The 27867-nt window shown below is 36.5% G+C and overlaps 2 protein-coding genes and 3 long non-coding RNA genes across 28 annotated transcripts in view; 1 reads left to right on the top strand and 4 right to left on the bottom strand.

The window, feature by feature from the left end:
• Positions 1–3268: 3268 nt before the first annotated feature.
• LOC112194725 lies at positions 3269–5036 on the bottom strand. The gene is made up of 4 exons (XR_002934134.2): positions 5015–5036; positions 4763–4835; positions 4292–4510; positions 3269–3502 (listed from the first exon to the last, which is right to left on the bottom strand). It is a non-coding gene; the product is annotated as an uncharacterized LOC112194725 (long non-coding RNA).
• A 969-nt stretch (positions 5037–6005) lies between these two features.
• On the bottom strand, positions 6006–7728 carry LOC112193388. 3 transcript variants are annotated; one of them, XR_005808951.1, is made up of 5 exons: positions 7355–7728; positions 6973–7073; positions 6706–6875; positions 6337–6417; positions 6006–6201 (listed from the first exon to the last, which is right to left on the bottom strand). It is a non-coding gene; the product is annotated as an uncharacterized LOC112193388 (long non-coding RNA). The 3 variants fall into 3 exon arrangements; XR_005808952.1 differs by lacking the exon at positions 6337–6417 and having other exon boundaries at positions 6706–6892; XR_002933885.2 differs by lacking the exon at positions 6337–6417 and having other exon boundaries at positions 6009–6201.
• A 1042-nt stretch (positions 7729–8770) lies between these two features.
• On the bottom strand, positions 8771–9863 carry LOC121051994. Its single transcript, XR_005807724.1, has 4 exons — positions 9572–9863; positions 9425–9484; positions 8989–9085; positions 8771–8904 (listed from the first exon to the last, which is right to left on the bottom strand). It is a non-coding gene; the product is annotated as an uncharacterized LOC121051994 (long non-coding RNA).
• A 6357-nt stretch (positions 9864–16220) lies between these two features.
• LOC112195055 lies at positions 16221–24704 on the top strand. 20 transcript variants are annotated; one of them, XR_005808496.1, is made up of 5 exons: positions 16221–16584; positions 16666–16769; positions 16860–16970; positions 18801–18981; positions 19950–20545. XR_005808496.1 is itself a non-coding variant. In XM_024335393.2 (4 exons), exons 1-4 carry the CDS (start codon positions 16246–16248, stop codon positions 18919–18921), a joined length of 672 nt encoding a protein of 223 aa, XP_024191161.1. In that variant the 5' UTR covers positions 16227–16245; the 3' UTR covers positions 18922–18956. The 20 variants fall into 20 exon arrangements, 13 of the variants coding, with proteins under 13 accessions (XP_040372618.1, XP_040372620.1, XP_024191161.1 ...); XR_005808499.1 differs by lacking the exon at positions 16666–16769 and having other exon boundaries at positions 16223–16616; positions 16863–16970; XR_005808493.1 differs by having other exon boundaries at positions 16223–16769; positions 19950–20543.
• LOC112195054 overlaps positions 18906–27867 on the bottom strand; it is an 81366-nt gene continuing 72404 nt past the window's right edge. Inside the window, exons 1-13 of one of the 3 annotated variants that reach the window (XM_024335385.2) lie at positions 26989–27285; positions 25851–26408; positions 24552–25748; positions 24137–24461; positions 23785–24043; positions 23486–23702; positions 22829–23193; positions 22532–22666; positions 21831–22028; positions 21257–21457; positions 20628–20831; positions 19998–20195; positions 18906–19137 (exon numbers count right to left, since the gene is read on the bottom strand). In XM_024335385.2, coding sequence (XP_024191153.1) covers positions 18945–19137; positions 19998–20195; positions 20628–20831; positions 21257–21457; positions 21831–22028; positions 22532–22666; positions 22829–23193; positions 23486–23702; positions 23785–24043; positions 24137–24461; positions 24552–25748; positions 25851–26408; positions 26989–27105 — 4167 coding nt within the window. In that variant the 5' untranslated portion in view covers positions 27106–27285 and the 3' untranslated portion in view covers positions 18906–18944. Of the gene's footprint in view, positions 19138–19997; positions 20196–20627; positions 20832–21256; positions 21458–21830; positions 22029–22531; positions 22667–22828; positions 23194–23485; positions 23703–23784; positions 24044–24136; positions 24462–24551; positions 25749–25850; positions 26409–26988; positions 27286–27867 lie in introns of those variants that run through there. The other 2 variants (XM_024335389.2, XM_024335386.2) reach the window with 2 other exon arrangements.

The following is a 27867-nucleotide window of genomic DNA, read 5'->3' as shown; positions in this document are numbered from 1 at the left end:
AGTACAATCCTTGCAGAAGTTCAGTTTGCAAACACTGACACCTTCTAGCTTACCTTTCTTGTGGAGTTCTTGCATTCCTCTTTGACTCATGTGCCCAAGGCGATGATGCCATAGCTCAGTCTTGTCTTTTACCTCAGTAGACATTGCAACTCCACCTATTATTGTAATCCCTTGAAGCTTGTATAAGTTGTTAGGTTGAATGTCGCCCTTCATTACAACAAGTGATCCCTTGAGAACTTTGAGTCTTCCCTCTTCAGAGCGATACCTATATCCGGCCTTGTCCAAAGTACCCAAAGATATCAAGTTCTTCCTTAACTTGGGAATATATCTGACATTCTCCAACGTTCTAACAACTCCATCATGCATTCTGATTTTCACTGATCCAATACCTAGGATCCTACACGATGAGTCATCTCCCCTAAAAACGTCTCCACTGCTACTGTCCTCAAATGTGTCAAACCATTCTCAGATTGCACACATGTGGAATGTATAACCGGTATCCAAAATCCAATTTCTAAAAGCATTGGAGCTGGCTGCTACCACAAGGAGTTCACCGTCATCTTTATCTTGTTTGATGACTACATTGGCTGTGTTTGAATTCCCTGCCATCGCCTCTGCTCTCATCTTCCCTTCTCTACAGTTTCTTTTCAAGTGGTCGGTAGCACCACATTTGAAGCAACCTTTCTTGTATTTTTCCTTGGATTTTGATGTACCCTTGTTACCAGATTTATCCTTCTTACTCGTCAACTGACCTGTCTCCTTGCCCTTGACATGAAGGCCTCCTTCTTGAGAGCTTTCGGTCTCCCTACTCATCTTAAAATAAGATTGAATAGCTTCGGTAATCCCACCGTACTTGAGAGAATCCTTACCGGAAACGAGTCTGGTGATGAAGTGCTCGAATTAAGCTGGTAAAGATCTTAGCAGCATAAGTGCTTTCTCCTCATCTTTATTCCTCACATCCACCTTTGATAAATTGGCAACACAAATCTGAATTTTATTCAGATGATCCTGCAGATCCCCGCCTTCTTCCATCCGAAGACTATAGAGTTCGTCTTTCAAGAAGAGTTTATCCGCGTCAACCTCTTTAACATTGTCCAATGTCTTACTGCTGTCCATATTCTCACCGATATGAACCTTACCCGCGTAAACCTTCTTGAGATAATCCCAGGTCTCTTTGCTGTTCATATTCTCACCGGCACTAGCCAATACATGAACTAGTACATGATCAGCAAGATGTAGCTCTATAAAGCTCTTTGCCTTCTTGTCCATCTTCTGCCAAACCTTGTCTGCCATATCAGCTGCCTTATTCTCTATCCCGAGAATAGCCTCGTACAGACCTTGTAGAATCAGGACACTTTTCATCTTCCTTTGCCATAATGTGAAGTTATCCTTCCCATTCAACATAATGGGCATCACATTGCTGCCTGCGTCTGCCTTGTCATCTGCCATCTTAGAAACACCTTGAGCCTAAGCTCTGATACCACTTTGTAGTAAATATGCACCTTTTACCCAGAACCTTGTTTCTCTTTATAGGCTTATGACTGTGCAAACAATAATAGGATGATGATGCTAAATATCACAGCAGAAAACCACAGCACACGAACACAGAATTTTATAGAGGTTCGACAAAAACTTTGCCTACGTCCTCTGTGTGATCTCTCTTGAGAATCACTAGCACTATGGAGAATAACAACTTGATTACAAGTACTTATTGAAATCCTTATGCTAATCCCCAACCCCTTTGCTAGATCTCTCTATCACCCTTGGCTCTCCCTGCCCCTGTGTTTGTATGTTAACTGAGAACTCTCTGAGATCTCTTCTCTGATCTGAGGACACATTATATGAGCTCCCTGCAGCCCTATTTATAGATTATAGGTGTTGGTTACAAACATATCACATTAGGATTCCTAAAACTATTAGAACAAGGAAAGAGAGCTAGCTTTCCTATTCCTAACTAGAATAGAACTTACTTTCCAGGTCTAAATCAATAGGAATAACTATTCCTATTCCAAAACCCATTAGGATACTAGAAGAATTCCTGTGCGCACTAATCTTCATTTACCCATCTGGTTTTGCCTTGAATCCTAATCAATTTAGGCATATCAACGAGCCAAATTCACAACAAACAGTTCCAAACGAAAGCCCTTCTGCCTTGCCCATGCACCCAATTCATCACCAAATCAGAACCTTTGGACCCAAAACTCAAATCCAAATCCGCCAAAAACAGAGCAAGTAAAAGCAGAGCAACATGTACCTGCGAGCTGAGCGACGTGGAGATAACCCAACCTTACAAACCAAATCGAAATTACAAACTAAACACCATGGATGGGTTTAACAATACCTTGAGGAATTGAATTCCACCATAGGCTATAATCAACAACAAAAACAAAAGAAAAATCTCAAAATTAGAACAAACAAAAAAAAAACAACCACACCAATCTCAAAAACCACTCACCCGAACCAAAAATCTAACCGGAAACAGTGGCATATACAGGGGAAGACAAATCCGATCGATATAATAAGTTGTGAAAAACAAACCACTCACCCTTTCTGCACAGATCGAGCAAACAACCATAAAACAAACACCTCTCTATCTCTCACTCAGCCTGTATCTGTTTCTGCTCAGCAAAGAAACGAACACACGCGAGAAGTAGAGAATTAGGTGGTGTCTTAGCAGATCAACATGTGGCCTATGCAATTCCTCTAAACATAAAAGGGCAAAAACGTCCTTTTAGTATTCATTTTGTTTGTCCTCATCTGGTTTGCGTTTTAGTATAGTTACTAGAAATGTTATCCGCGCTTTGCTGCGGAACTTGTCACTGTGAACAACTTGCTCCAAATTCATTTGACATTAAACCACTCTATCATGATAATGTTCAAAGCGAGCAAAACAATGCAGATAACATATTCCAAATTCATTTGACATTAAACCCAAAAGCACTTTCATTTCAGAGACATTCCCAAACACACACTTACTACCTCTATGGTACAAAACAACTAAATCCATCTAAACCAATCTGATACTGAGTATAGACCATAACTAAACTCAAGAATTTTAGGACCTTCTGTGTTCTAATACACCCCAAAGGTCTAAATAGAGAAAATGAAACACAACAAGTTTGCGAACTTGCTTCAACCCTTGAAGGTTTGTCTCTAAATATCTATTTAGAGAAAAAAAAAATTAAAAAATAATAAAAAATTAAAAAATAGAAGCCCTTGCAAAATATAATTCCAGAAAAATTCCATTAAAGTGATTCCATAACATGATTTTGATGAATGAATGACATGAGTATTTGAATAACAGAACTATTAAAAGCAAGATGATGCTTCACTGAATTGATAAACATATTGAAGAGATTCATCTAACCGCATCTAGTCTCAACCAAAATTCAACTATAATCAGTAAATAGTCAAAATTTGACTCACAATTCTGCAGAGGTTAGGCTCCAAAATTGAGGCAAATCCTTGCAAGCTAACCACCTTCAGGGATTCCACAATCACACTGCATAAAATGAAGCATGTATATAAACAATAGACACATAACATCCGACACCAAGACAAATCTCAATTATCACATATAATTATGATTGATGGCAAGTCATCTTACAAACAGAATACAAATATATACAAACCATTTCAAATTGATTTCTGTGAGATATTGCTGCCTTTATATACTTGTTTATGACTAAACCATTTCTAGATATGAATAGAACACTAATTCAATTCCAACCAGACTAAACAACAATTTCAAAGCAACATCAAGTACCGGCCAAGATGTTCCATTCCAATTAAGATTTGGCTATCAGGAAAGCTAATGCTTCTTTCGGTTACTAACATTGTGAAACTGGACTAAAAGTCAACTCCAATGTTTCCGGTTAGGTCTAAAGTGAAATTGAAAGAAATGTGTAAGTCATGCTATTCTTTGTTCAAATTTAACAGTGAAACACAAAAATAGTCAAATACATAAATGGAGGGTGTAGTTTACAATGAAAATTAATAAAGTCTACATCTTTGTGTTTTAATGATCTGAATGATTTCAATTGAAACATTTGTGTTATCACAGATGAAGTTTGGACCTTAGGTTATGTTAGAGCTCTACTTGGCTGGACACGATGATGGTTATCACTTAATAAGGCCATTAGATATATGGTTATCATATTATGCAAGCTGATAGTATTCTTGGATTTATAGAGTTTCACAATCTAAACAAAATTGAAGATCCCAAATTCATTAAAGCCACCCAAAACTGCATGTATCAAAATTTAAAACCAATAAACCATAAGAAGCTTACCCGGAGCTCAATCCTTCAAAGATCTCTGATTGCTCAATCAAATCCCCCAATTTGATCAAATGGGTGCCAGCTCAATCGGATATTCCTATTTGTTCAAATGAGCTCAATTTCTCCAAGAAAAACTATCACCAGCTCCTTCGTCTCTGTGAAAAGGAAAAACCATCTTTATTCTCTGAAGCAACATTTATCCATGACTCTCACAACATGGGAGAAATGTTGCTTCAGAGAATAAAGATTGTTTCATCACTCAATATATATATATATATATATATATATATATTACATATTCTAACCATAGCCACAGTTTTGAACTTATAGAAATGTCTATTCATCCAATTAAGTAACCAAATCTATTACACTCACTCACCCACAAAAACTGATAAGAAAGCAAGAAGAATGGAATTATACAGAAAAATTTCGCTTTCATACCACATTGCAAAATAACCAATCAGATACCCAATAAGTGCTTACCAATGCTGATAAGCAAAGCAGAGAACCCCTTCATAGCCACATAATATCCAACATAGAGTTTCCCTCTCTGCATCTGTAGTTGTCAAAAGAAACAAACCCAAATTAATCCCAAAAGCTCCAACATTCAAACCAAATTCAGACGCAATTGAACTCATAATTGTGAGTTGCGCAATTGAAAGACTTTTGTTTAAAATGAAAGGATTGAAATGAAAATATTAAGGAGGATCGTGACTCAATTCAATGAGTACTTACCAATGCCAGTGAGCTAAGCAAAGCAAAGAACCGCTTCTTCTTTGCCAATCCTCCCTTGAATATCTTTCTGCACAAAAAGAATGATGGAACCCATTAGCTTATTCTTGACGTATTAGCCTATTGCCTGCAATCACCTTAGCTAGTCTCACTACCAAGAAGCAATCATAAAATAAAGTATTAATTAACACAGAATAGAAAACCTAAAAATGAATTCAACCCTCTGATATGAAATTAGAGAAGCTGATGAGAAAAAAGGAAGACCTGAATTCACCCCAAAACTAAGTAGCTTTGTTGTTTGATCAAATCTCTCTGATGAGAAAAGGAAATTGGATGTTGATACAGAACCATCTCCTAAGAGCAAGTCACCCCAAAACTAAGTAGCTTTGTTGTTTGATCAAATCTCTCTGATGAGAAAAGGAAATTGGGTGTTGATACAGAAGCATCTCCTAAGAGCAAGTGTGGTCTTGCTCCATCTCTCCCCCAGTATCTATGTCCACCCAGCCAAAACTGAGAAATGCAAAACTGATATAAGTGAAACCCAAAATTGTATGAGAATTCAACCTATCCAATAACAATGAATTGGAGAAGCAAAAACAACCATTCAATAAAAGCCTTAATCTTCGAAATTTTACTACCCTCAGATCACGAAAGTTTTAACTTTTATTTGGGGATAGGCTTACATGATTCACTGATGAAATCAAGGAACATCGAGATTGTTGAGTTGTTACATGTGTGGTTGCAAGTGTTGCTGTACTTCTTCGATGTCGTACTGAGTGATGGCGATAGCTTAACAAACCAGGGCAGAAGGGAGGAAGAGAAACCAATAGGAGAGAAGAATCCGATGGCCGTAGAAGAAAGAAGAAACTGATGGAAGCCCCTAGCATAGCTCAGTGGCAGAACCGCAAAAAAATCTCAAATGAGGGCAAAAGCGTCATTCCATTTCGGGCCCTTAGGAACAGTGCCCATGAACAGTATCTCTCCTTTAGTATATAGTAAATAACTAGTTAGAGATCCCGCGCTTTGCTGCGGGTAGTATAACTTCATTCAAGTTGTATAACTATTATCAATTGCTTTCTAACTGAACCAACAACTAATAGTAATAAAATGAAGTTCTCTAGTTCACAGAGGGAGAGAGCCCAAGTACTTTTACAGTCTTCTCCATGTTCTAACCATTTAACACATTCCTCCTGCACATAATAGAAGACACCAGCAACGCAAGTGTGAGACTTTACTCAAAAAGGTTCTAATTCAACATGATTTTGAAATAAGTTGAGGAGACTCGGTGTCTAAAAACAAAAGCAGCAAATTCTTGTAACACCTACCATATGGATGACATATTTTGAGTATAAGTGCTCAATTTTAATGAGGGTGTACTGCCTACTGCCTCTGAATGTTTCTAATGCCTAAAAGCAAAATTTTTTGTATAGTCGGGTCAGAAAATTGGTAAAAAAGAATAAAAATAAAAAGTGAGTAGGAGAGACAGGGGAGGAGCCTCCTATCTTAACTGAAAGCAGACATACTGAATGTCTTTCAATATGAATATTTTAATTATTAAATGTATATGTGATTACTGTCTATCTAGCAACCAATATTGTTAAGTCCTGTAATAGAATGAAATTGAAAGAACAAAGTTGGTACACCTCTAAAGTTATTAGATGAAATAACAATATCAAAGGATGTTTAGTATGTACCATATTAGTCATGGGCATGATCCTTTTCCTCTTTATCTTGATCGGCTTCTTCTTGATCCTCTGTCATTTTCATATTTCTTTGCCAGTTTCTGATTTAAGTTGTACTCCTCTTTGGAAACTTCTTAGTTATCCTCAGCGTAAGAAAAAAGATTAACGAACTGCAGTCTTGCCTGAGAAAACAGATTGGCTAGATATTCAAACAATACCCACCCAATGATCTGGAAATTCTAAATGTGATCATATATCAGAAAATTATAAGAACTGCACCTGCATAATTAATCAAACCAACATATTCAACATTTGCAAGTTGTTCTTGCTCTTTGCAATCAGGAAGTTGTCAATGCCTTTGATGTGAAGCTTCTTAACACCTGTTTGACAAAGAGACTGATTGTTAAAAATAGAGTTGATCATAGGGTGACAAAGAGACTATCGTAGGGTAAACAAAGTTGGTAACTAAATCTAATTATAACAAACCTCTTACTTGTATTAGTAATGTGCTTCTAAATGTTCAAACAAATACTTTCTTTTTTCATGACAGTGTAGGGCTTAAAAATAAAGATATCAGTTTCTTATGTCAAATATAAGCTTAGAGATAGACTGTAGATTGCAGGAATATTACTAAATCGTAAAACAAATTCCAATGGCTTACTTGTTCCTTGCCTTCACACCGTTCCTCAGTTGAAGCTCTTGGTGACACACGCTTTGGGTCCTTCACTTCCTCTCTGTTAAATAAAGGCAGCACATTTTCTCTGTTAAGGAAAGGCAGCATGAAGTATAGAATTAGATGAACCACCTTCACCTTTGTTCTGCAAGTGTGTGTGTGTGTGTGATAATATATATTAAAATATTTTAAGTTCATTATGACTCAGAAAAATAATAATAATAAATACTACATACATAGAAAAGATGTTCTTGTAAGCATTTAATCTTTTCTATAGCCTTTCAAATTAGAAAAGAGAATGATTCTATGTGTGGTGTCCAGAGCAAAGAAAAGGTAACAAATAATTCTATTAGAAGTTATAGCTTTACTTTATTGGAACATATCTGAAATTACTTGGCCTGTTCTGCATAAATTGATGCACCACGAAATAAAGAAAATGCTATAAAACTTCCACTCAGCAAAAGGCCATGGCTTTGCCTGCAATGCAACATTTCAATTTAGTCAAAAACTGAATGTCTATGTCAGAGATATGACCACAACATTATTAAACAGCATTCACAACATCTTCTGAATACTCAAATGCAAATTGATCTAAACACACAAAGTTTTACTTTTGATCAGACAAAGAACTCAAATGGGCACTTCTACATCTGCATAAACTTTTTTAAATGTATGCACTGAAGTTTCATGGACTTAAACATACTACACAAATCAAATTGAAATAAACGAATCAGTTCAGCGATGCAGTTTATGTTCTCTTCAATTTTGTTTATTAGTGTTTGCTTGTTTACATTACTTCTTTTAATGCATACAAAATGACAGTGATAGAGAAACTCGAATAAGGAAGAAAAAAAAAAGCTGTAAATTTTATTTCAAGCCAAAAGCAAATTTCCTGGAGTGAACCTAGTAGCCAGTCCAAAAACAGTGCAGCTAACTTCTACCATTGTAATGTGAATGCAAAGTAATGAAATATTTAGAGCCAAAGGAAAAAAAAAAAACAGACCATTATGAAACAAAAATGTAATTAGCACGACCAAGATTTAATAATTTCACAATTCACTGAGTTTTAAAAACTTCTTAACTAATTTTACATGTGGTTCTCTAACCGGTTTGATTTTAACAGCAACATTTAGCTTTAATATGTTTTGTTGTCAAAAAAAACCAAGTCCAAAGATTGAAACAGATTTCTTAAGTTGGTATAAATCAAAACAATTGATTCACTAAAGGATAGTCTGACAGCCAAGTAAGGAAAACATAAGAAGCATAATTCGAATGATTTATAGTCATCAATCCTAAATTACAAAATGTGGAGAGGCAAACAGATGTTAACATGTAAGCTTCCTTTCTAAAAAAATTATCATTGGAAAGCAGCAATGGAGATTCAAGTATGAAGTCCAAACGATGTATACCTTGCATTGAGATATTCTGATTTCTTATTTGACTGCTAAGACTGGCCTTAGGACAATCCTGCTTCAAAATCTTTGCAATCACAGAAGCATATTTTGGAGCCTCCGACAAAGATCTCACTACTGAGTACCCTGCTTGAAGATGGTAGAACTATATTTAGCCATCTAAACTGAACAATTGGAATAACCTTAATGATTAACTGGTTTAGATATTACCTGTGGCTGGATGTACCATGCTAGCAGCAGCACCAAATGCCAAATTCTTTTGCTCTGTATTCAGTAATGACCCCCCAACTGGAATTCAAGACCATTCCTACATTAATTACTGTAAAAAAAAATTTTGTACAACCTCTAGGTTAAGCGCACACTACAAAAATAAAAAATAAAACCAAATTCAACCTACAAACAATTGAGTCAAAAGATTTCAAGTTTAAAAATAAAAAAATTTCAACCTAAACCCTATTACAGTATCTAAAGACATACAAAAAGACATTCACTTAGATTCCAATCGATTAGTAAAAAATAAAAAAGCAAAAACCCAATAACCCAGCCCCCTCTACACGAACTGAGAAATTGTTTACACAAAAAGCAGACAATCAGAGATAAGTAGAAAAGAAGAAACCAAATCCAAATTCACAAAACAAACCAAAACCTTCCTCCGGAAGTCAACCACAATCAGGATCTCTCGTCTTCTCTTTCCCACCCCAGCGACCTATGATCAAAATCAAAAATGTTACATCAAATCAAAAATTCAAAACCAAACACTAACTCCTATTTGTTTTCAGAATTTCAGCCTAACCTTTATATCTGAGAGCTTGATCGATACGGTTGATACCTCCGTTTCATGCTGCGTCTGTAACCGAGACCAAACCGAAAATAGAACGAAGCGTTTGTACCTGGCTGTGCAGTCAATGTAAAGCTTCTAGAACACAATACAAAACTCAGGCCTTTAGTATACAGCTCGAGGGCAAAACCGCCATTCCACTGCTGGTATGAACAGTGAAATGAACAGTGCTTATGAACAGTATAGGACTGTGCTATCATTGGTACAGTTGAAACTGGGATATACGATTCGATACAACAATTATGAGCTACACATGATCAAACTTCAAATACAAACAATGCCAAAGCTGCATCAATAAAACAAATTTAGATGTTAATAAGTGAAGGCCAAAGTCGACTACAAAGTAATGTAAATGTTCTGTACACATTAGAAGTATCATCAATTCTTTTTTTGGGTCTTTAAGTATCTGGGATTAAACACTTTAGCATCTGAATTATTGATATCACAGGAAACATAAGAAGACCCCAAGAGCAGGGCACATCATCTGTTAGCTTGGGTATTTGTTTAGTATGTTGAGTATGTTCTAAAGAAAAAGAAGATTGAACAGAATAATAATATTAAAAAAAAAACATGGGAGGAACAAAATCAGTCAACAAATAATGAAAATATGCTCCCAACATTGCACACAACAGAGCAGTCAAGAAATTCATTGCTAACTGTCACAGTGATCTGGCTTGCAGAGACTATGAAGATCATTACACCCCATCTCAAAATTAAACACTCAAAATAGATAAAACCCAGATGATATTCCAAGCTCTAGAGTCCAAATTGGCTATGAAATTAAGATCACAGCCACTAACACCTAGAACACAAACATTTAGATCAGAAAATCAATGATCCCAAAAACCATCCAAACACAGCAACCCCAAAAACTCGACGAAAAAAAAATACAAATAGCCACAAACAGATAGAGCTGTGATTCTGAAAAAACAAAAAAAAAAAAAAAACCGATTGTTCCCGTCCCCCTCTTCCTTTTCTCTGAGTTATCTACCTTCTTCAACTGTTAATTTCATATATTACCAATCAAATGACTTCAGCTCTTCCAATTATGGGAAACAAATGGAATTCAATTACCAACCTTATCAATCAGTGAAGAATTTCAAGCTTTCTTCTTCAAAACCCACAGAGCTTTCATCAAACAGAGAAAAAAAAAAAAAAAAGCAAATTCTGAAATCCAATTCTCACATATTCCCAGCATGAACTTGGTGTATCAAATTCTTCTTCCTCTTCCTGTTTCCTGTTTCCTGTTCTTCCTCTCCCTGGAATTAGCCTTCACTCTCTCTCTCTCTCTCTCTCTCTCTCTCTCTCTCTCTCTCTCTCTCTCTCTCTCTCGCAGAAGAGTGAGAAGACCCAAAAGACACAGAAAACCTCCGCCTCTCTCTCTCTCTCTCTCGCAATCTATCTCTATCACTTTCTGAAAAGTTCAAATGGAGATATGTCAAAACTGAAAATTGATGGAAGATTTTGGAGCAATTGAAGGCGCGAATTACCTGTTCGTCGACGATATTGATATGGGAGAGCTGAGAGTCGGATTCACGGCGGAGATCCAAATTGAGAGCAATCTTGGTTATACGGCTGAAGAAGAAAGAAGAAACCGACGGAAGCGTCCGGAAGGTCGATGGCAGAGCCGTAAAACAATTTAGAATGAGGGCAAAACCGTCATTTAGAGGTGAACATTGATGAACAGTACTTAGGAACAGTGTAGGAGCTTTAGTATATAGTAAATTGGAGTCCTAGAAATGTGTTACCGCATAATCTTCAACTTGTTCCTCTACACCAGTGGTCTTCATTTTCAAAGACGGGTATAATATATGAACAATCCATATTTAGTTTGTTTGATGAACAAATTGAGTTGTTGACCCTATAACTTTTGGGTTCCAGGAACATATACTTTTAAGAAACACACCAGAAGTACATTGCTTCTCCCCATCTACTGAGCCCATTCCAGAATATATAGCCTATGTAATGTCAAGGTATAATCAATGTACTATGTTATATGCCCCATTTTTTAATTTCTTTTTCTATCAAACTTGATGCTCTGGCCAATAACCATGATAATATTTCTCGAAAATATATTGCGTTGCAATCATCTTCTTGTTCGTCTACATGCATCTACTATTACATTCCCACATGCACATGTACATGTATATTCGTTTCTCAATTGTGATTTAGTGCCTGTATCTGCATACACATGTACTCTGTCATCTAGCTATTCAAATACCATATTTGAAACTGCTGATAATCACTAAGCAGTTAGGAACTACGGTTTGGGATGGCATCACTGGTATTTGCCAAGTTTCGCTCTTGAAATATGTCAGCTTTGCTAAATTTCTGTCTCTGTGTTGTCTATGCAGATTACTAGGATTATATGGTACAATGGCTGCCTTCTCTTCAAAACTTTGATGCCTCAACTAGTTGTTATATCTGAAGGATTGACCCTACTTTTTCTTCATTTTGCAATCCGCTTGAAGAATCAGAGCTGTTACATTATTGGCCATAGTGAAGATTTCCTCAAACAAACTAAGATTTCCTCTGTCGTCTGATACTCCCAAGAGACGGCACTGTACTAGACAATAGAATTTTCTTCGATCAGACCTCTGTCGTCTGATAGCTTTTTTGGCATAGTGATTAAATTTTTTTATTCTTAAAGTTTTAATCAACTAACAATATTGTGGCAGCTTTATTTGCTTAATTATTTATGGTAGTCCACTTTGCATATTTGTAACCACCAATAAGACATAAAAAATTATGGTCATTGGTCCTATTGTTTTTGTTTATTTGAGCTATTGATTTTTTTCTCTAGAAATGTGATGAGTTCAAGTTAGTCTTTATTTTTTTGTCTTTTCTTAGTTCTCATTTTCCTACTTTATGTAGACTTTAATTTTCATAGTTTCTTCTTCGGTGCTCATGTTAAATCTTATACTAACAGGGCCCACCTTCTTCTTTTTTTATACGAAAAGATTATGAATTAGATTTGGAAGCCTCTTGGGCAAACACTACTTACAAATGTCAAAGTGCAAGGGTTTAGTAGCCTCATTGGGAACCCTATTGGTCCAAGAAGAACCATTAACAAACTTATGGCCTAGGTTTGCTATAGCATCAACCACAATGACAGGACCCGCCCCAGATTTCAGGAAGCGGCCATGAGGACCCACCTTAGAAGAAATTATACTAAAATTTTAGTATAACTTCCCTTAAAAGTGGACTACCCAAACCTGTAGAAAGACATTTACACTTCTAATATCAAACACCATCCTCAACTCTTGGAGCCATCATGCTCCCCAAATCACAACATTTCCCAATTCACATTACACAAGTCTTAACTTAACAACATTAATCCCACATGTTATCAGAGCAATTCTGAAACAAAAGGTATACAAAAATAAAAAGTAAAGAGGGTAAAAGATCGATAGATCCTACGATGTGAAAGCAGTGACAGCTATGCCTCAACTCCATGTACGCCCGACCTCAATCAATATAGCATGCAATTTGGGCATTTGAAACCAAAGGGCTTAGGGGAAAGTATTGAGAAACACGTTAACGTGAGTGGACAAAAATAAATAAAATAATTTAAATGAAGCAAAGCTTTAATACTTTCCCACATATTCTTCCTTTAAAAACCTCGTTGCATGCAACGATGATAAAACATTTATCTTTAAATTCGAGAATCTCGTAAAAACAAGCCAGCCCCATTGATTAAGTAAAATCGGACTAGCCCCGCTAGTCAAAAATAATAAAATAAAAGTAGAGGAAGATGATAGCCATATGAGTGAGCCTCCCAGGCACGGGTGATAGCCTCCTAGGCTAATGCACTCTCATACTTCCGTATTTACCCTTACGCCACTAATGCGAATAGGATACTGTGCTTCAAAGTTACCACCATAAAGGCAGCAACCAAGCGCCACAAAGGCGAACAGGCTCCCGTGATCCCATTACGTCACTACAAAGGTGGATTACATGCTAGCATGATAAAGAATCACCCTAAGTACGGCATAGGAAAACGTGAGAAAACCAAAATCAATAAAGCTTCCCCAACTCTTAAAATAAAGGCATGAGTATGATTTCCAACCGCACTAGGGTAAATTCTCGTGATAAGAAATCAATAAATCAACGACGCGTCCCACACGCCAAAATATTCTCTATTCGATAATAAATAGCGAGAATAAATTATAAATTGTAAATCATAAACAATAACCCAAAACCGAAAGTCGATAAATAAACAAGAAATATAATTCCATTGAAATCCCATTTCAAAAATCTTTCAGAAATCTCAAATTGACGAATCAAAATATATTTAAGTCCGAAATTACATCACAGTATAATTCGTCGAAAATTATCATAATTCATAAATTCAAATAATAAATCAAAATAAAACCTGAAACCAAACTCATAATCTAAACTCAAATCTGTATTCCAATGCGAATCATAAGCTCAATGAATAAATAATAATAAAATAAATCATAATTCAAAAGAATATAAATGCATGCATCATTTAAAATCAAAGTTCAATCACGCTGACGTGTTTTTCAATACTTTCCCCTGGGCCCTTTGGTTTCAAATTCCCAGTTTGAAGGCTAGATTGGTTGAGGTCAGCCGTACATGGAGTTGAGGCATAGTTGTCACTGCTTCCGCATCGTAGGATCTATCGATCATTTTCCCTCTTTACTTTTTATCTTTGTATACCTTTTGTTTTAGAATTGCTCTGATAACTTGTGGAATTAATGTTGTTAAGTTAAGACTTGTGTAATGTGAATTGGGAATTATTGCGATTTGAGGAGCAGGATGGCTCCAGGAGTTGAAGATGGTGTTTGATATTAGAAGTGTAAATGTCTTTCTACAGGTTTGGGTAGACCACTTTTAGGGGAAGTTTTACCAAATTTCTGGTAAAATTTCTTCTAAGGTGAGCCCCGCAAGGCTGCTTAGGATTCCATGATGAAATCCAAGGCGGGTTCTGTCAATTTGATATCAGAGCATTAAGTTGTCAGATTCTGTAGACTTTTTTCTATCCTGTTATCTTATATGCTTGATATTACTCAGTACCTCTAGAGTGATGGCCCGACTTCAGCGGTTCCCCATCATCTACTCTTCGGTGCTGATGTACTCATCGAGTGTGTAAGGTACATGTCTAATTGGTTTTCCTTCAGTAGCTATGCCTCTTGTACGCCGACCTCATAGAAATTTCTCTGCATATCGGATTGTTTACATGTCTTGCACCTTTTCCTATTGATGGTAGAGTAAGACTACTCTACATGTTCGAGTTATGCTACGAAATGTGAATTGGAAAATGTTGTGATTTGTGAGCAGGATGGCTCCAAGAGTTGAGGATGCTGTTTAATATTAGAAGTGTAAATATCTTTCTGCAGGTTTCGGTAGTCCACTTTTAGGGAAAGTTCTACCAAATTTCTGGTAGAATTTCTTCTAAGGTGGGCCTCGCAGGGCCGCTTTGGATTTCAAGGTGAAATCTGGGGCGGCTCCTGTCACACAAAATTTGCTTCTCTAAAGATATGCTTGAAAGTGATGGCATCAAAAGAAGTTGTGAGTGTTCTAATGTCTTGAATGACTTTAAGAAGCCTCTACGATGGTTTAATGACTCCTTTTACTGAATCAATAACTAGTTTCTGAGTCACCTTCTACTTCAGTTCTTGGGTATCCTTTTGCTCAAGCACTAGTTAAGCTATCTCCAAGAGCCATTGCTTTTGCTACTGGTACTGTGGCCTGAATGTCAAGATCGAGGGCCCACCCACTATATGTGTGTAGAGAAGTTAAAGGTAGTGGGAAAGTTTTTCGTACAACTCCCACGTTTTCTACTATTTTTTTTCTTTTGTTTTCTATTTTATAATTTACTATATTATGCTTATTAAGTAATTATATTCCAAAGAAAATTTAATATATGAGTGTTAAATTGGTAAAAAAATAATTGCTAGGGTACAAAATTGTTATGGTACTAGCCCTAACTTCCAGAATCAGAGAGAGAGAGAGAGAGAGAGAGAGAGAGAGAACAAAGAAGATGCAGAGAAAGGACTAAAGCAAAAGCAAATTGTATTGTAACGGATATAGAAATCCTCAGAATTGTCAACTCATATCGCTGAGATGTTGACATGCATGACACTGGCCTACAAAAATATCCAAAACAGCTAGGAGATTCCAATCTCAATTTAAAATGAAACGTTGCGTTTTAAGAGTAAATAGAACTAAATAAATAAGACCAACCATTCCTAGTCAACCTAGGAAGTAATTCCCTCTTTCATAACACAAACAAAATCCTCTTGGAGCTGTAGCTGATAACAGCCCCAAATTGCACAATACTCGTGAATGAGCTCCTGCAATAGTTAGCTAAATCTGTGTAACAAAATTAGCCGAAAAATTAGGAGATAATCATTGCTGAGGTCAGCAAACATTCTTGTAACTATAAACTGTGTGAAAGGTAGTTGGTCAAAAAATGTTATAGTTTCGAGCGAGGTTTTATTTATTTTTATTTTTGTTAATATTGTTGTTTGCAAGTGAAAAATAGTTGAGTGAGATTCGGTGATAAAATTCATTCAAAACATAACATAAATAACGAGGGAATGGGAATTAGAGAATTAAGGGATTGCAAATAGAAAATGTTATTAGAATTACCAAAATGCAAAATGAGTCGCCAAAATTTTAACCGACCCGGGAGACCCAAATACATTTCCAGCCAGCCCATCACCCAGTCCCTATACAATCCCTCTCTCACCCCACTTCCCAATTCTGTTTACCCTAATTCCCTTTCCGAATTGATCCTCATCCTCGATCAAGAAATGGAGGAGAAATCTAAGCTTGAGGTTACGTTGATCGGAGAAGCAGATCCAGATGCTAGCGCTTCCTCGTCTTCAAGCTCCTCTGCTGAACAGGTAGCAGCTATGCTGCACGAGAGTGAGAGCGAATCTGAGAAGAAGATCGAGTCCGATGACTCCGAAATGGTGAAGAAGACTGAGAGTGCCTCTGTAAGTTTTCTGTTTTCAGAGCCTGCAATTAGGTTTTGGTTTTGTAGAAAATTGATTCGTGTTTGGTTTTGTTTCGCGAAGCAGAGCGAGTCCGAGAAGGGTGACATCGTCGAGACTGAAGCGAGCAAGGTGAAGACTGCCGTGCTTGGTCCTCCCGGTCCCAAGTTTTCGGAGCCTGCAATTAGGTATTGCAATTTAGGTTTTGGTTTTCGTTTTCGTTTTCGTTTTCGTTTTCGTTTGGTAGAAAATTGATTCGTGTCTTTTGTTTCGCGAAGCAGAGCGAGTCCGAGAAGGTCGACATCGTCGAGACTGAGACTGAAGCTGATGGCTCTGAGAGCAAGGTCAGGACTGCTGTGCTTGGTCGTCCTGGTCCCAAAATCACATCGGTAAGTTTCACTACCTGAAATTTGGTTTTGGTTTTGGTTAATACGCCATACAGTTGCACATCAATTTTCGTCTAATCAGTTGACTTATTGAGTTTATAGCTGCATGTTGTGTTTTATCGGAATATATAATTGAAGTGGTTCTGTAAACTGAGTGTTGCTTTTCAATCATTCAGAGTTAAAGTTGATGTGAATATAAATTGTGAGAACCAGCTGTTTGATGAAATGACCCTGAGAACCCCTTCTATTGTTATGTTCTCCTTGTGTTTGTTCCTTTGCATTTAGCTGCTGGAGTAATGAAACTCAGATAACCTATCAGGAATGTTATATGGACTAATATGTTCTGATATTGTAGGCAATTTAGCTGTAGTTCTTTTCTTTTCATTCCTAATTGCAAACTGAACCTACTCACTAGGTTATCGTGAACTCTCCAATCTGTTTTTACCTGAATAAGATATCTTTTTCTATTTCTTAATTGCAATCTTTTGTCCAAAGAGTTGTTGGTCTAGCGGTCAGGCCCTTGGTTTGCTCCCAAGTGGTCTGGGGTTCGACCCTCTCCCAAGGTACCCACCTAGCAATTGCTAGAGTTTCCAGTTCCCCAAATGTTGTGGGGTCAGGCGGGGGACCTAGGGATTAGTCGGGTCAAAGACTCGGATACCCTAGTCTCAAGTAGCTTTTTTTTTTATGTCCATTTTCTATTTGCTTTTTGTTTGTTTAGTTGGTGGTGATATAGGGTTGGCAATATTAGGTTCAGATGTTTAAAGCAGTCATTGCAGTAGTTTAATTAGTAAGTCATGTGATTTAATTGGTCATTTAGGGATCCATATATGAATTAGAGAGTTAATTTCATTTGATGTGAGGCCTGATCATCCTGCTTTTATCTTGGGTCAAGTATGTTGATGATTGTTTTGGACTTGGTAGTAGAGGACTTGCATTATAGGGAACTTGGACTTCATAATGGGATTCTTCTTAATGTGCTTCTTCAATTTGAGTAATGTAATATTCTTTATCCTCTCTAGTAGTCAAGTGAAAGAGGTCTTAAAGATAACAAGTTCAGCTGGAAAAGAGGCGGGAGATATTGCTATCGGGTGCTCATTCTATTTGAGTTCACTTTCGTAATTGTCTTTTACTAGATATTTCTGTGTGTGTTCTTGATGAGAGAATGTATAAGTTGATTATAGGTTCTGATGTGCTTGTCTACCTGGGTACTATGTCGATATTGTGAGACTAAGAAGTGAGAATTTAGGTGAATCTGATTGTTTCTACAACTATCAATGACTAATTGGATTGGCTCGTTGAGCCATTAACAGTTTTGGGTCCCTAATCGCTTATCAACTTAACCCAATGCTTCTTGCTTTCTCAATATTTCTCACTTCTTTATCAAATTATGCACCCAAAGTTCTTAGCCATGCGGTCCAAGATGTGCAATTTGTTCAATTCCGTAGTGATTATGCTGCATTTTTGGTTCTGTGTTCAATCAATGTCTACGCATTTGGTTCTCCTTCAGAGACCAGTATGCACTCTAACAATTGGACTGTTCTGGTGTGCACCTCTCGCTTCTGGTAATTCATACATAAGAAACTTCATTAAAATACTGACAGCATGAAGTTTTGGATTAAACAATTCACAATTTTTTTGTCAAAACAGAAAACTCTCTCTACATGTTAGCTAAAGCACTAGCAAATCTGGATATTTAGCCATGACTAAGTCTCCAACTCCCCTGTTGCTTCCTCGATGCCATGACACTGCCAGATCACTTTCACAAAGGGAATGTTCCTACCATGAAGAATTTGTTCTTTTTTATCGACAATTCTAACCAGCTTGTTGTCACAGGATTGATCTTTGTGAATTTTCAAATCTTTCCAATCCAAAACATGTGAAGCATCTTCATGGTTTTTCTTCAAAACACAGATATGAATACATCACGGACACCGGATGGTTTAGGCGGAAGTGATACTTGATAAGAATGTTCACCAACTACTCCGAAACCTCAAAAGGACCAGTAAACCGTGGAGTGAGTTTTGCGCCTTTGAAATACCTTTTAATTCCACAAGAAGGTCGAATCTTAAGGAACACCTGGTCTCCGACTTTTAGTTTTGATGATGATCTCCTTCTTCGACTCGCAGTGCTTTTTGAATCGCTTTTGGTAGTGGATCTTTTCGCAGATTCCCTGATGAAACCAACACCAGAAAAAAAAATTAATAATACTTTTTTTTTCTTTTCTAAAACGAACTTCATCTTTCTAAACCTCAGATATAAATTTTAATGACATCAACCGAATTGTATGTCCGCAAATATATCTAACCCGCAAAAATAACAGTGAAACGTTTATGTTTAAATTAATTCAAAGCTCCAACCATTTGTGATAAACTAGTTCGTCTAGCACCTGTTCAAAGCTTAAGCTGTGTTGGATATAGGCTAGGTCTTATACTTCTTAAATTTTTTACTCAAGCTCAAAAGACCTCAAGATCACCAATTACTATAACAACTCGATCACAAAGCAGAGAATCAATTAGGCAGCAAAAAAAGCAGAGAATCAATTAGGCAGCAAAAAAAGCAGAGAATCAATTGTCACTTAATGCTTATAAACATATATGCCTACAGTATTGAAAGAAAATGCATTTGATGCCTTTTTCACATTTGAAATGGCTCAATTACGGTCACGTTTGGAGCAGTGAAAGTTATATCACAAGTTCACAACATACTTGATAGGGAAGTAACATGATTGGTGATCATACCTACTAGGTACAGCATAGCAGTTGGTAATAGTCAATTAACAACATATATGCAAGATATTCTATGGTTTGAATTTACTAGCCACCTAAAAAGTTCCAGAAGCAAATGCATTTGTTGCTAAGAAAATATATTTAACATAAAATAATTGACTCCTAGTTGAGAGACCAATTACAACTTAAAGCACCCAGTAACTGTGCTCTAGTTATTCCGTATATGTTTAATTTTCTTAATCGTGATTATGTGCAGACTACAATACTTCCTACATGCATGTCAGAATAGATAGTTATGACTCACATGTCAGTGGAAGTAGATGCTTCTGGCTTATCTGCTGGACTTAGTGATGATAATGGTTTTGACAAGTCCACAGGGTTAGCTTCAAGGCAAGTGCTGAAATCCTTCACTCCTTCAGCCTTTATTTTCCATAACAATCTTTCTTTTTTATTGACATATCTTTTCGAAGGGATAGTTGGTTTTACTGCTTTCGATGTCTTCCTATTCAAGCAAGTGGTACATTAGCTCAAATATATGCTTGCAAAATATATCAGGTAATGAATAAGAATATGGCCATCTTTTCTATTGAAAACTAATTCTTCTTCAGGACATGAACTTCAACATTACCTACCGACATGAACAAGTGAGAGGATAATTTTTGCGACTTGCATGATGACATGATGCTACTGAGAATAACTCTAGCATTAGACATTTGGAGTTTAAGTATATGATATTTACAAATTAAATTAAGGCCTATAAACTTCAGCATCACTAGACGACATGAGCACCAATAGTACAACTTATTGCACCCAGTAATTGTGCTCCAATTATTTCATATATATATATATATATATATATATATTTCTTAAAAGTGATTATGTGCAGACTACTAGACTTCCTACATGCATGTCCGAATAGATAGTTATGACTCACATGTCAGTGGAAGTAGATGCTTCTGGCTTATCTGCTAGACTTGGTGATGGTAATGGATTTGACAAGAACTCCACAGGGTTAGCTTCAAGGCAAGTGCTGAAATCCTTCACTCCTTCTTCACCCTTTATTTTCCATAACAATCTTTCTTTTTGATTGACATTTCTTTTCGAAGGGATAATTGGTTTTACTGCTTTCCCTGTCTCCCTATTGAAGCAAGTGGTACATTAGCTCAAATATATGCTTGCAAAATGTATCAGGTAATGAATAAGAATATGGCCATCTTTTCTATTGAAAACTAATTCCTCTTCTTCAGGACATAAACTTCAACATCACCTATCGACATCAACACAAGTGAAAGTGGATAATGCGTGACCAAAATCGCAACTTACATGATGAAATGATGCTGCTGAGAATAACCTCCAGCATTACACATTTGGCATTCAAGTATATGATTTTTACAATTTAAATTAAGGCCTAGAAACTTCAGCATCTCTAAACGACATGAGCACCTACAATACAACTTATAGCACCCAATAATTGTGCCCCAGTCATTTCGTCTATGTTTATTTCATTATGTGCAGACTACTAGACTTCCTATATGCATGTCCGAATAGATAGTTATGACTCACATGTCAACGGAAGTAGATGCTTCTGGCTTATCTGCTAGACTTAGTGATGATAATGGTTTTGACAAGTCCACAGGGTTAGCTTCAAGGCAAGTGCTGAAATCCTTCACTCCTTCTTCACCCTTTATTTTCCATAACAATCTTTTTTTTTTATTGACATTGCTTTTCGAAGGGATAATTGGTTTTACTGCTTTCCCTGTCTCCCTATCGAAGCAAGTGGTACATTAGCTGAAATATATACTTGCAAAATATATCAGGTAATGAATAAGAATTGGCCATCATTTCTATTGAAAACTAATTGCTCTTCTTCAGGACATGAACTTCAACATCACCTATCAACATTAACACAAGTGAAAGTGGATAATGTGTGACAAAAATCGCGACTTATATGATGAAATAATGCTGCTGAGAATAACTTCCAGCATTACACATTTGGCGTTCAAGTATATGATTTTTACAATTTAAATTAAGGACTATAAACTTCAACATCTCTCCAGTCATTTCGTATATGTTTATTTCATTATGTGCAGACTACTAGATTCCTACATGCATGTCAGAACAGATAGTTATGACTTACATGTCAGTGGATGTAGATGCTTCTGGCTTATCTGCTAGACTTAGTGATGATAATGGTTTTGACAAGTCCACAGGGTTAGCTTCAGGGCAAGTGCTGAAATCCTTCACTCTTTCAGCTTTTATTTTCCATAGCAATCTTTCTCTTTGATTGACATTGCTTTTCGAAGGGATAATTGGTTTTACTGCTTTCGATGTATTCCTATTGAAGCAAGTGGAACATTAGCTCAAATATATGCTTGCAAAATATATCTGGTAATCAATAAGAATATGGCCATCTTTTCTATTGAAAACTAATTCCTTGTTTTCAGGACTTGAACTTTAACATCATCTATCAACATGAACAAGAAAATGTGGATAATATGTGTGACCAAAATCATGACCTACATGATGACATAAGGCTGCTGAGAATAACCTCCAGCTTTAGACATTTGGAGTTTAAGTATATGATATTTACAAATTAAATTAAGGCCTATAAACTCCAGCATCATTAAACAACATGAGCACCTACAGTAAAGATGAGGAAAAGATTTCATGCTCAGAATTATACATCCATTCTTCTACATGGTAGTTGATTCCTATTTGCCAAAACCAATATTTATAGCAAATAGAGTTGTGTATCATTTTGTTCAAATAGTTTACTTTTATTTGATTATTCAAAAACAATATATATGACTTCCATAAAAAGTTGGAATATATGCTGACCCATATGTTGAAGTTGCTGTTTCTCGATTAGTTGTTATACTGAAAGAAGACAATGGTTTTGAAAGGGACTCCTCATGATCAGCCATAGGGGAATTGCTGAAAACCACCGGCCATCTCATTGGAACAACAACATCCCTAAAGAAAATGGTACATGATTTAAACAGAGGATAAAAAGTAGTATTAGTAATCATATATGCTCCACCAATACAATTGAAATTTCTGTGACACTAATTGATCGAATAAAAGTTCCATGGACTAACAAATGTATGAAAATATAAAATTTGAAACATCACAAACCTGTCAATGCATTTGTGACGGCAGCGGTTCATCTTGTCCACTGTAAAATTCCCAAAAACAATGTCAAGACGCTTTGCTAGTTCTGCTATATGAGAAAATGGCAAAATATCCCAAAACTTCATAACTTGGATGTAATGTCCATTCTCCTGGAGAATATCTACAGTCCAAATGAGATTCAAGTTCCCATTGATTTTATACTTCTCTAACAGTTGAGCAGAAGTCCCATCATACACTAAAGTTCCTTTTTCCTCAAGAGGTCGGCGCCATCCACTCGAAAGCTTGGTTAATAACGCAAGCACTTCCCAAAGAATCACAGTGTCTTTAATTTTTGTTATGGAGCTCAAAAAGTTGTGAGTGAAGCAAACCTATGTGGGAAAGAAAGAAGAAATAATTATATGTCGTGCAACTATTGATGAGGGATACACAGATGAGGAATATTTTAACTACTGAACAGCATACTGCATTTTATTAGAGAATACACAGATGAATTCCATTTAGCGATGTAACTCCCCGTTAATCTATCCTGTTTACTTAACAATTTTCTCCCTCTTTTTATTAATGTTAATAGACCTATACTCTCAATAAAGGTCTGATTGTTGTATGCTATGACAATGTCAAGTTTACAATAGGGAAAAATTTGCGAAAGTAGCAGCACACCTTCCATATAGCATTTTTGAACAGCATAGAGTCGATATTAAGCAGAGAATGAAGTTGGTCAAGCTCCAGCAGGGCAGCTGTAATAGCCTGAGCCAAGTTGCTGTCTTCATCAGCATTATAAAAACAATTCCGTCTCTTGGCATCAAGGACTAGCTTCTTCCAAACAGAGTCACTACTAATCAAAGTTGAAGAATTCCCCAATATCCAAAGGCAATACCTACACAGAAACAATTGCAGAAATCAGACATGTCTGAGATGCATCGTATAGCATAACTACAATGAAATTTTATAGAAAGTACCTTGCACGTGTTAGGGCAACATTTGCTCTTTGCTGGTTCGACAAGAAACCAACTGACCCCTTCCCATTACATCGGACAGTAGATATAATTATCACATCTTCTTCACCACCTTGGAACCCATCAACAGTTCGCACACTTAGAGAGAAGCCAGTGTGAGAAGTTTCAGTATATTTTCTGAGTATCTCTTGAATTGCATAAACTTGAGCCTTGTATGGTGATATGACCCCAATACTAACTTTCTGCTTTGTCCCAATGAATTCTGCGGCAAAAAAGAAAAAGCAAAACCCAGTTTTTAGGTCTTTGCAATGTATCACATAAATATAAGCATCGACCAACTTACTACAATAATTACCTTTATAAAGGCTTGCTACTATCCCAGAGACTACAGCAACCTCCACCATATTTTTCCGACTAAATCTGTGATCCAATTCTTCTTTTCCATTGGCAACATTTATGAAGGAATAGGATTGGTACATTTTTCCCTTGAGGAAGCACCTCTCATAGCTTTTTTCTTTGACATTTGGACCATCTACTATCTGGTTGTCGTAGAACTCCCTTTTTGGAAATAAACTGATGGATGGATGCATCCTGTACTGGACATTGAGTAGGTGCTTCTTGTATCCCAACTTTGCCAGTCTTCCAAACAAACTTCTTCCAAAATCAGCACTTGCTGCAATCTAGTAATTTATCACATTTATTTAGATGCTGTCATTGTAAACACCTATCACACTGTGAAAAGAATGGAAAATGCAAGGGATAAACATAACCTCGCTTTTGACCATTGCAGGGAGTTGCCTCTCATCTCCTACAAGGATAGCATGGCGGAGACCAGATAGTTGTAAAGGAATTGCTGATTCACATTCTTTAAGCTGAGCAGCTTCATCAATGACCAACAACTCCAATGGTCTTGTTCCTGCTACAACATGCAATTTGGAAGAAGTTGATGCAGTACAGAATATTAAGCAAGCATTTTCTAGGCAGAAGTTCTTTAATGCATATTTGTTAATACTAGGAACAGAGAATTCCATTGGAAGCGACTTTAGTGTGTTTGTACACTCTGTTCTCAACTGCATAAGGCGACGAACAACAGTTCTAGGAACTTTGAAATCTTTGAGTAACTTAAACCCTTCATTAGCAACACGAATAGAATGCAATGAAGATTCAATAGATTTGAGCAAACCCGAAGCTCTGACCATGTCCTTCACCACTTTGAGTGAAATGCAAGAAGTTGGTAAGTGGGTGTACAAATTTACCATACAAATCTTCAGCTCCTGACTGATCGAATCAAATTCATTCTTCACAAACTCCACAAATGTCAAAGGACAATCTTCATCTCCATTATGTTTTCGATTATCCTCCTCATTTTTTTGTGCATTCTGTTTCTGCTTTTCAGCTTTCTTTTCCAAATACAAAGAATATTGTTCCTCAGGATCAACAAGTAAATGTATCATTGATTCTAACAAATGTTTCCACCCAGATAAAGGGACCAAACACTTGATGAGGATTTTAACACGATGATCAAGAAATATGTCACGAAGATCATCATTGTTGTCAATCTTCATTCGCTTCTTGTTACCAAAGAGAACTATATCTCCTAGTCCATACCTGCCATACTCGAGTGACTGGTTAACCAATCTCCGGAGTCTTGTGGCTACTTCTAGCACTGCAATATTGGTGGGAGCACATGTGAGAGTTCTGCACTTTAACTGAAAGAGAGCAAAAAGTGTCAGACTCATTGTCTTCGTCTTGCCAGTACCAGGAGGACCCCATATTAATTTTACAGAATTCTGGTGATGACATTGAGCCAAACTGATACAGTTCAAAACTGCAGCCTCTTGGGATTCATTTAGATTTTGAGAGCAAATTGTAGGCCATATAGCAGAAATGCCAGCATTGCATTTTTCTTTGGAGAAGCAAACTAAACAAGATTCCCCGGAGAAGCAAACTGAACAAGATTCCCCATCCTGTAAGGGAAAAAAAAAATAAACATATTGAGAGTGTGAAAAGTATAGACAAATTAATTGTCGAGGGAAATTTTATATGAGTCTCTATATATAAATATATACATCTGACTTGGGTTGCAGAACTTTGTTAATGATATTTGTATTTCCCTCTGAGTTCAAAGCCTTCCATACACGGAGATTTGTTGTCAAGTTCATAAGATAGACAGCAAAAAGTGTTTCTCTCTTGCTCGTATGCATGTCTGGTTCTCCATAGTTGATAGGCTTCGATGATAGTATTTTGAACTGGAGATCATCAGGAAATTCATCAACATCTTTTGCCTCATCAACATAAGCAATTAGATAGAACCTTGGAGGCCTGTTCAAATCATCAATGCATTTTGGTCTAACATTTGTCAAGGCAATGATATCTCCAACCTGTGGCTCATATATCGGTCCTTTGTGATTCTCATCAGTTTCTGTATCTCTATAATACGTTATATCGTAAAACAAGTCACCAGGAGGTCCAGCTGAATCTTCAATTGTCAGAATTTCACAAGTAGGTGCATGTGACAGAGTCTTCATATTCGATAGTAAATCAGCATGAGTTTCCTCAACAAGTGAAGGAATGAATGATTTCTTGTAACTCGTCAAAGTCACAAATGTGTCGGGGATCCTCTGCACCTGTTAAGTGCACAAACGAAAGAAATAAATTGACCAAAAGATAAGCACTTCATAGTTCAAAGTTCAAACTAATTTAGTATATCCAATGCCACTAGTGGATTGACTCAAAATGCAGAGCCAATATTATTGGAAGTGCTATCAATGCAGAATCAAACTTACCTTACCATAAATGCAGAGCCAATGTAATGCAGAGCTAATAAACTATTTTATTAGGGAAATCCGAAAATTTCTTTGCAATATCAATATGACCTTTTCTTCAACCATTTTGATTATAGACTTAACTAAATCTGACTAATAGAAAGAGAGAGAGAGAGAGAGAGAGAGAGAGAGAGATGAGAGTTTTCACACATATTCTCTTTTACAAGTGCTTCCATTAATTTGCAATACAGAACAAACAAAGAACTCAAATTTTAACCCAAGCTAGGATACCATGAAAGGAGGGAAAAGAATTTGTAGGTTCTCAGTAGTTGATGCTAAACAAGTTAAGAAAAGCTACTTTTCTTTTTGAGAACTGGGCCTTAAGCAAGAAGAAGTGCTTGTAAAATGTAATAAAGGCATGAAAGATATTACCCAGACAAACCTGATTTCTGTAAAGATTTTCATTGAGAACATCCGAAATAGACCAAGAGAATACCAAACCCACTAGGCTGCTAGTATCTGTAACTAGTTCCTGTTTCAGCTTACTCTTCTTCCCCATTGAGTACTCTTTAGTCTCTTACTCAATGACTCACTTCCTGATCCTTCTTGATCATGAAAACAAAACAAGATTGTCGTCCGCTCGATCAAGTCTTCAAGGGTTAAGGTCAAGATGGCATTGGAAGATGAAAAGAGCACAGTGACACTCCTTTTGCTTTTTCCATTTCGTAAAGAGAGAATGCGTAAAACGAGGAGACGCATATATAACTCGAGAAAAAGAAAACGACAAGGGCTCAGCTTATTAAGGAACCAAAAACACACGCTCGTCCAACACAGATTCAAAAAAGTTTATATTCTTTTTCGTTTCCTCTCCCAAGGGGTAAGGGGGTTTCTTATAGAGTAAGAGTTCCAATAAAAAACATATTCAAAAAATAGTAGTTTTAGTTGTACTTCCAAATTTGTTATATGGACCTCCATCTTTTTTCAATAGTTATTGGATTTTGTCAACTCATATGAAAAGACAGATAAGAATACAGAGAGAAAGAGGAAAAAAAAAAAATACTCTTCTTACCTCCTCTTACGAGAAACTAACGACATTTTTCTTTTTATTTTTAAATTATGTTCTCCCTTCAAGCTCCCATGCTTGGGTGCGAGATGATACATTTGTAGAAATTTTCAAATTGTTATTGTTTTCGATTAAAGTCCCATGTTTTGAAGATGGAATTAGATAAGTTTGGCATTTATACTTGTAGCAAGCAAAAATGCAAAACTACTCCTTATTTGTTTCAACTTTAGGAAGGGATAGATGAATGCAACAGTAACA

The sequence above is a fragment of the Rosa chinensis genome, chromosome 3 (genome assembly GCF_002994745.2).
Source record: "Rosa chinensis cultivar Old Blush chromosome 3, RchiOBHm-V2, whole genome shotgun sequence".
In the NCBI taxonomy this organism is placed as follows: domain Eukaryota; kingdom Viridiplantae; phylum Streptophyta; class Magnoliopsida; order Rosales; family Rosaceae; genus Rosa; species Rosa chinensis.
Note: the sequence above shows the minus strand (reverse complement) of the source record. Positions and strands in the feature narration are given on the sequence as shown.

Coding starts and splice junctions, on each gene's coding strand:
- LOC112195055 (XM_040516678.1), top strand. CDS start 16,246: ATGAGTCGCCAAAATTTTAACCGACCCGGGAGACCCAAATACATTTCC. Junction 16,770..16,862: donor TTTTCGGAGCCTGCAATTAG/GTATTGCAATTT, acceptor TTCGCGAAGCAG/AGCGAGTCCGAGAAGGTCGA. Junction 16,971..18,800: donor CTGGTCCCAAAATCACATCG/GTAAGTTTCACT, acceptor TTGTTGTCACAG/GATTGATCTTTGTGAATTTT.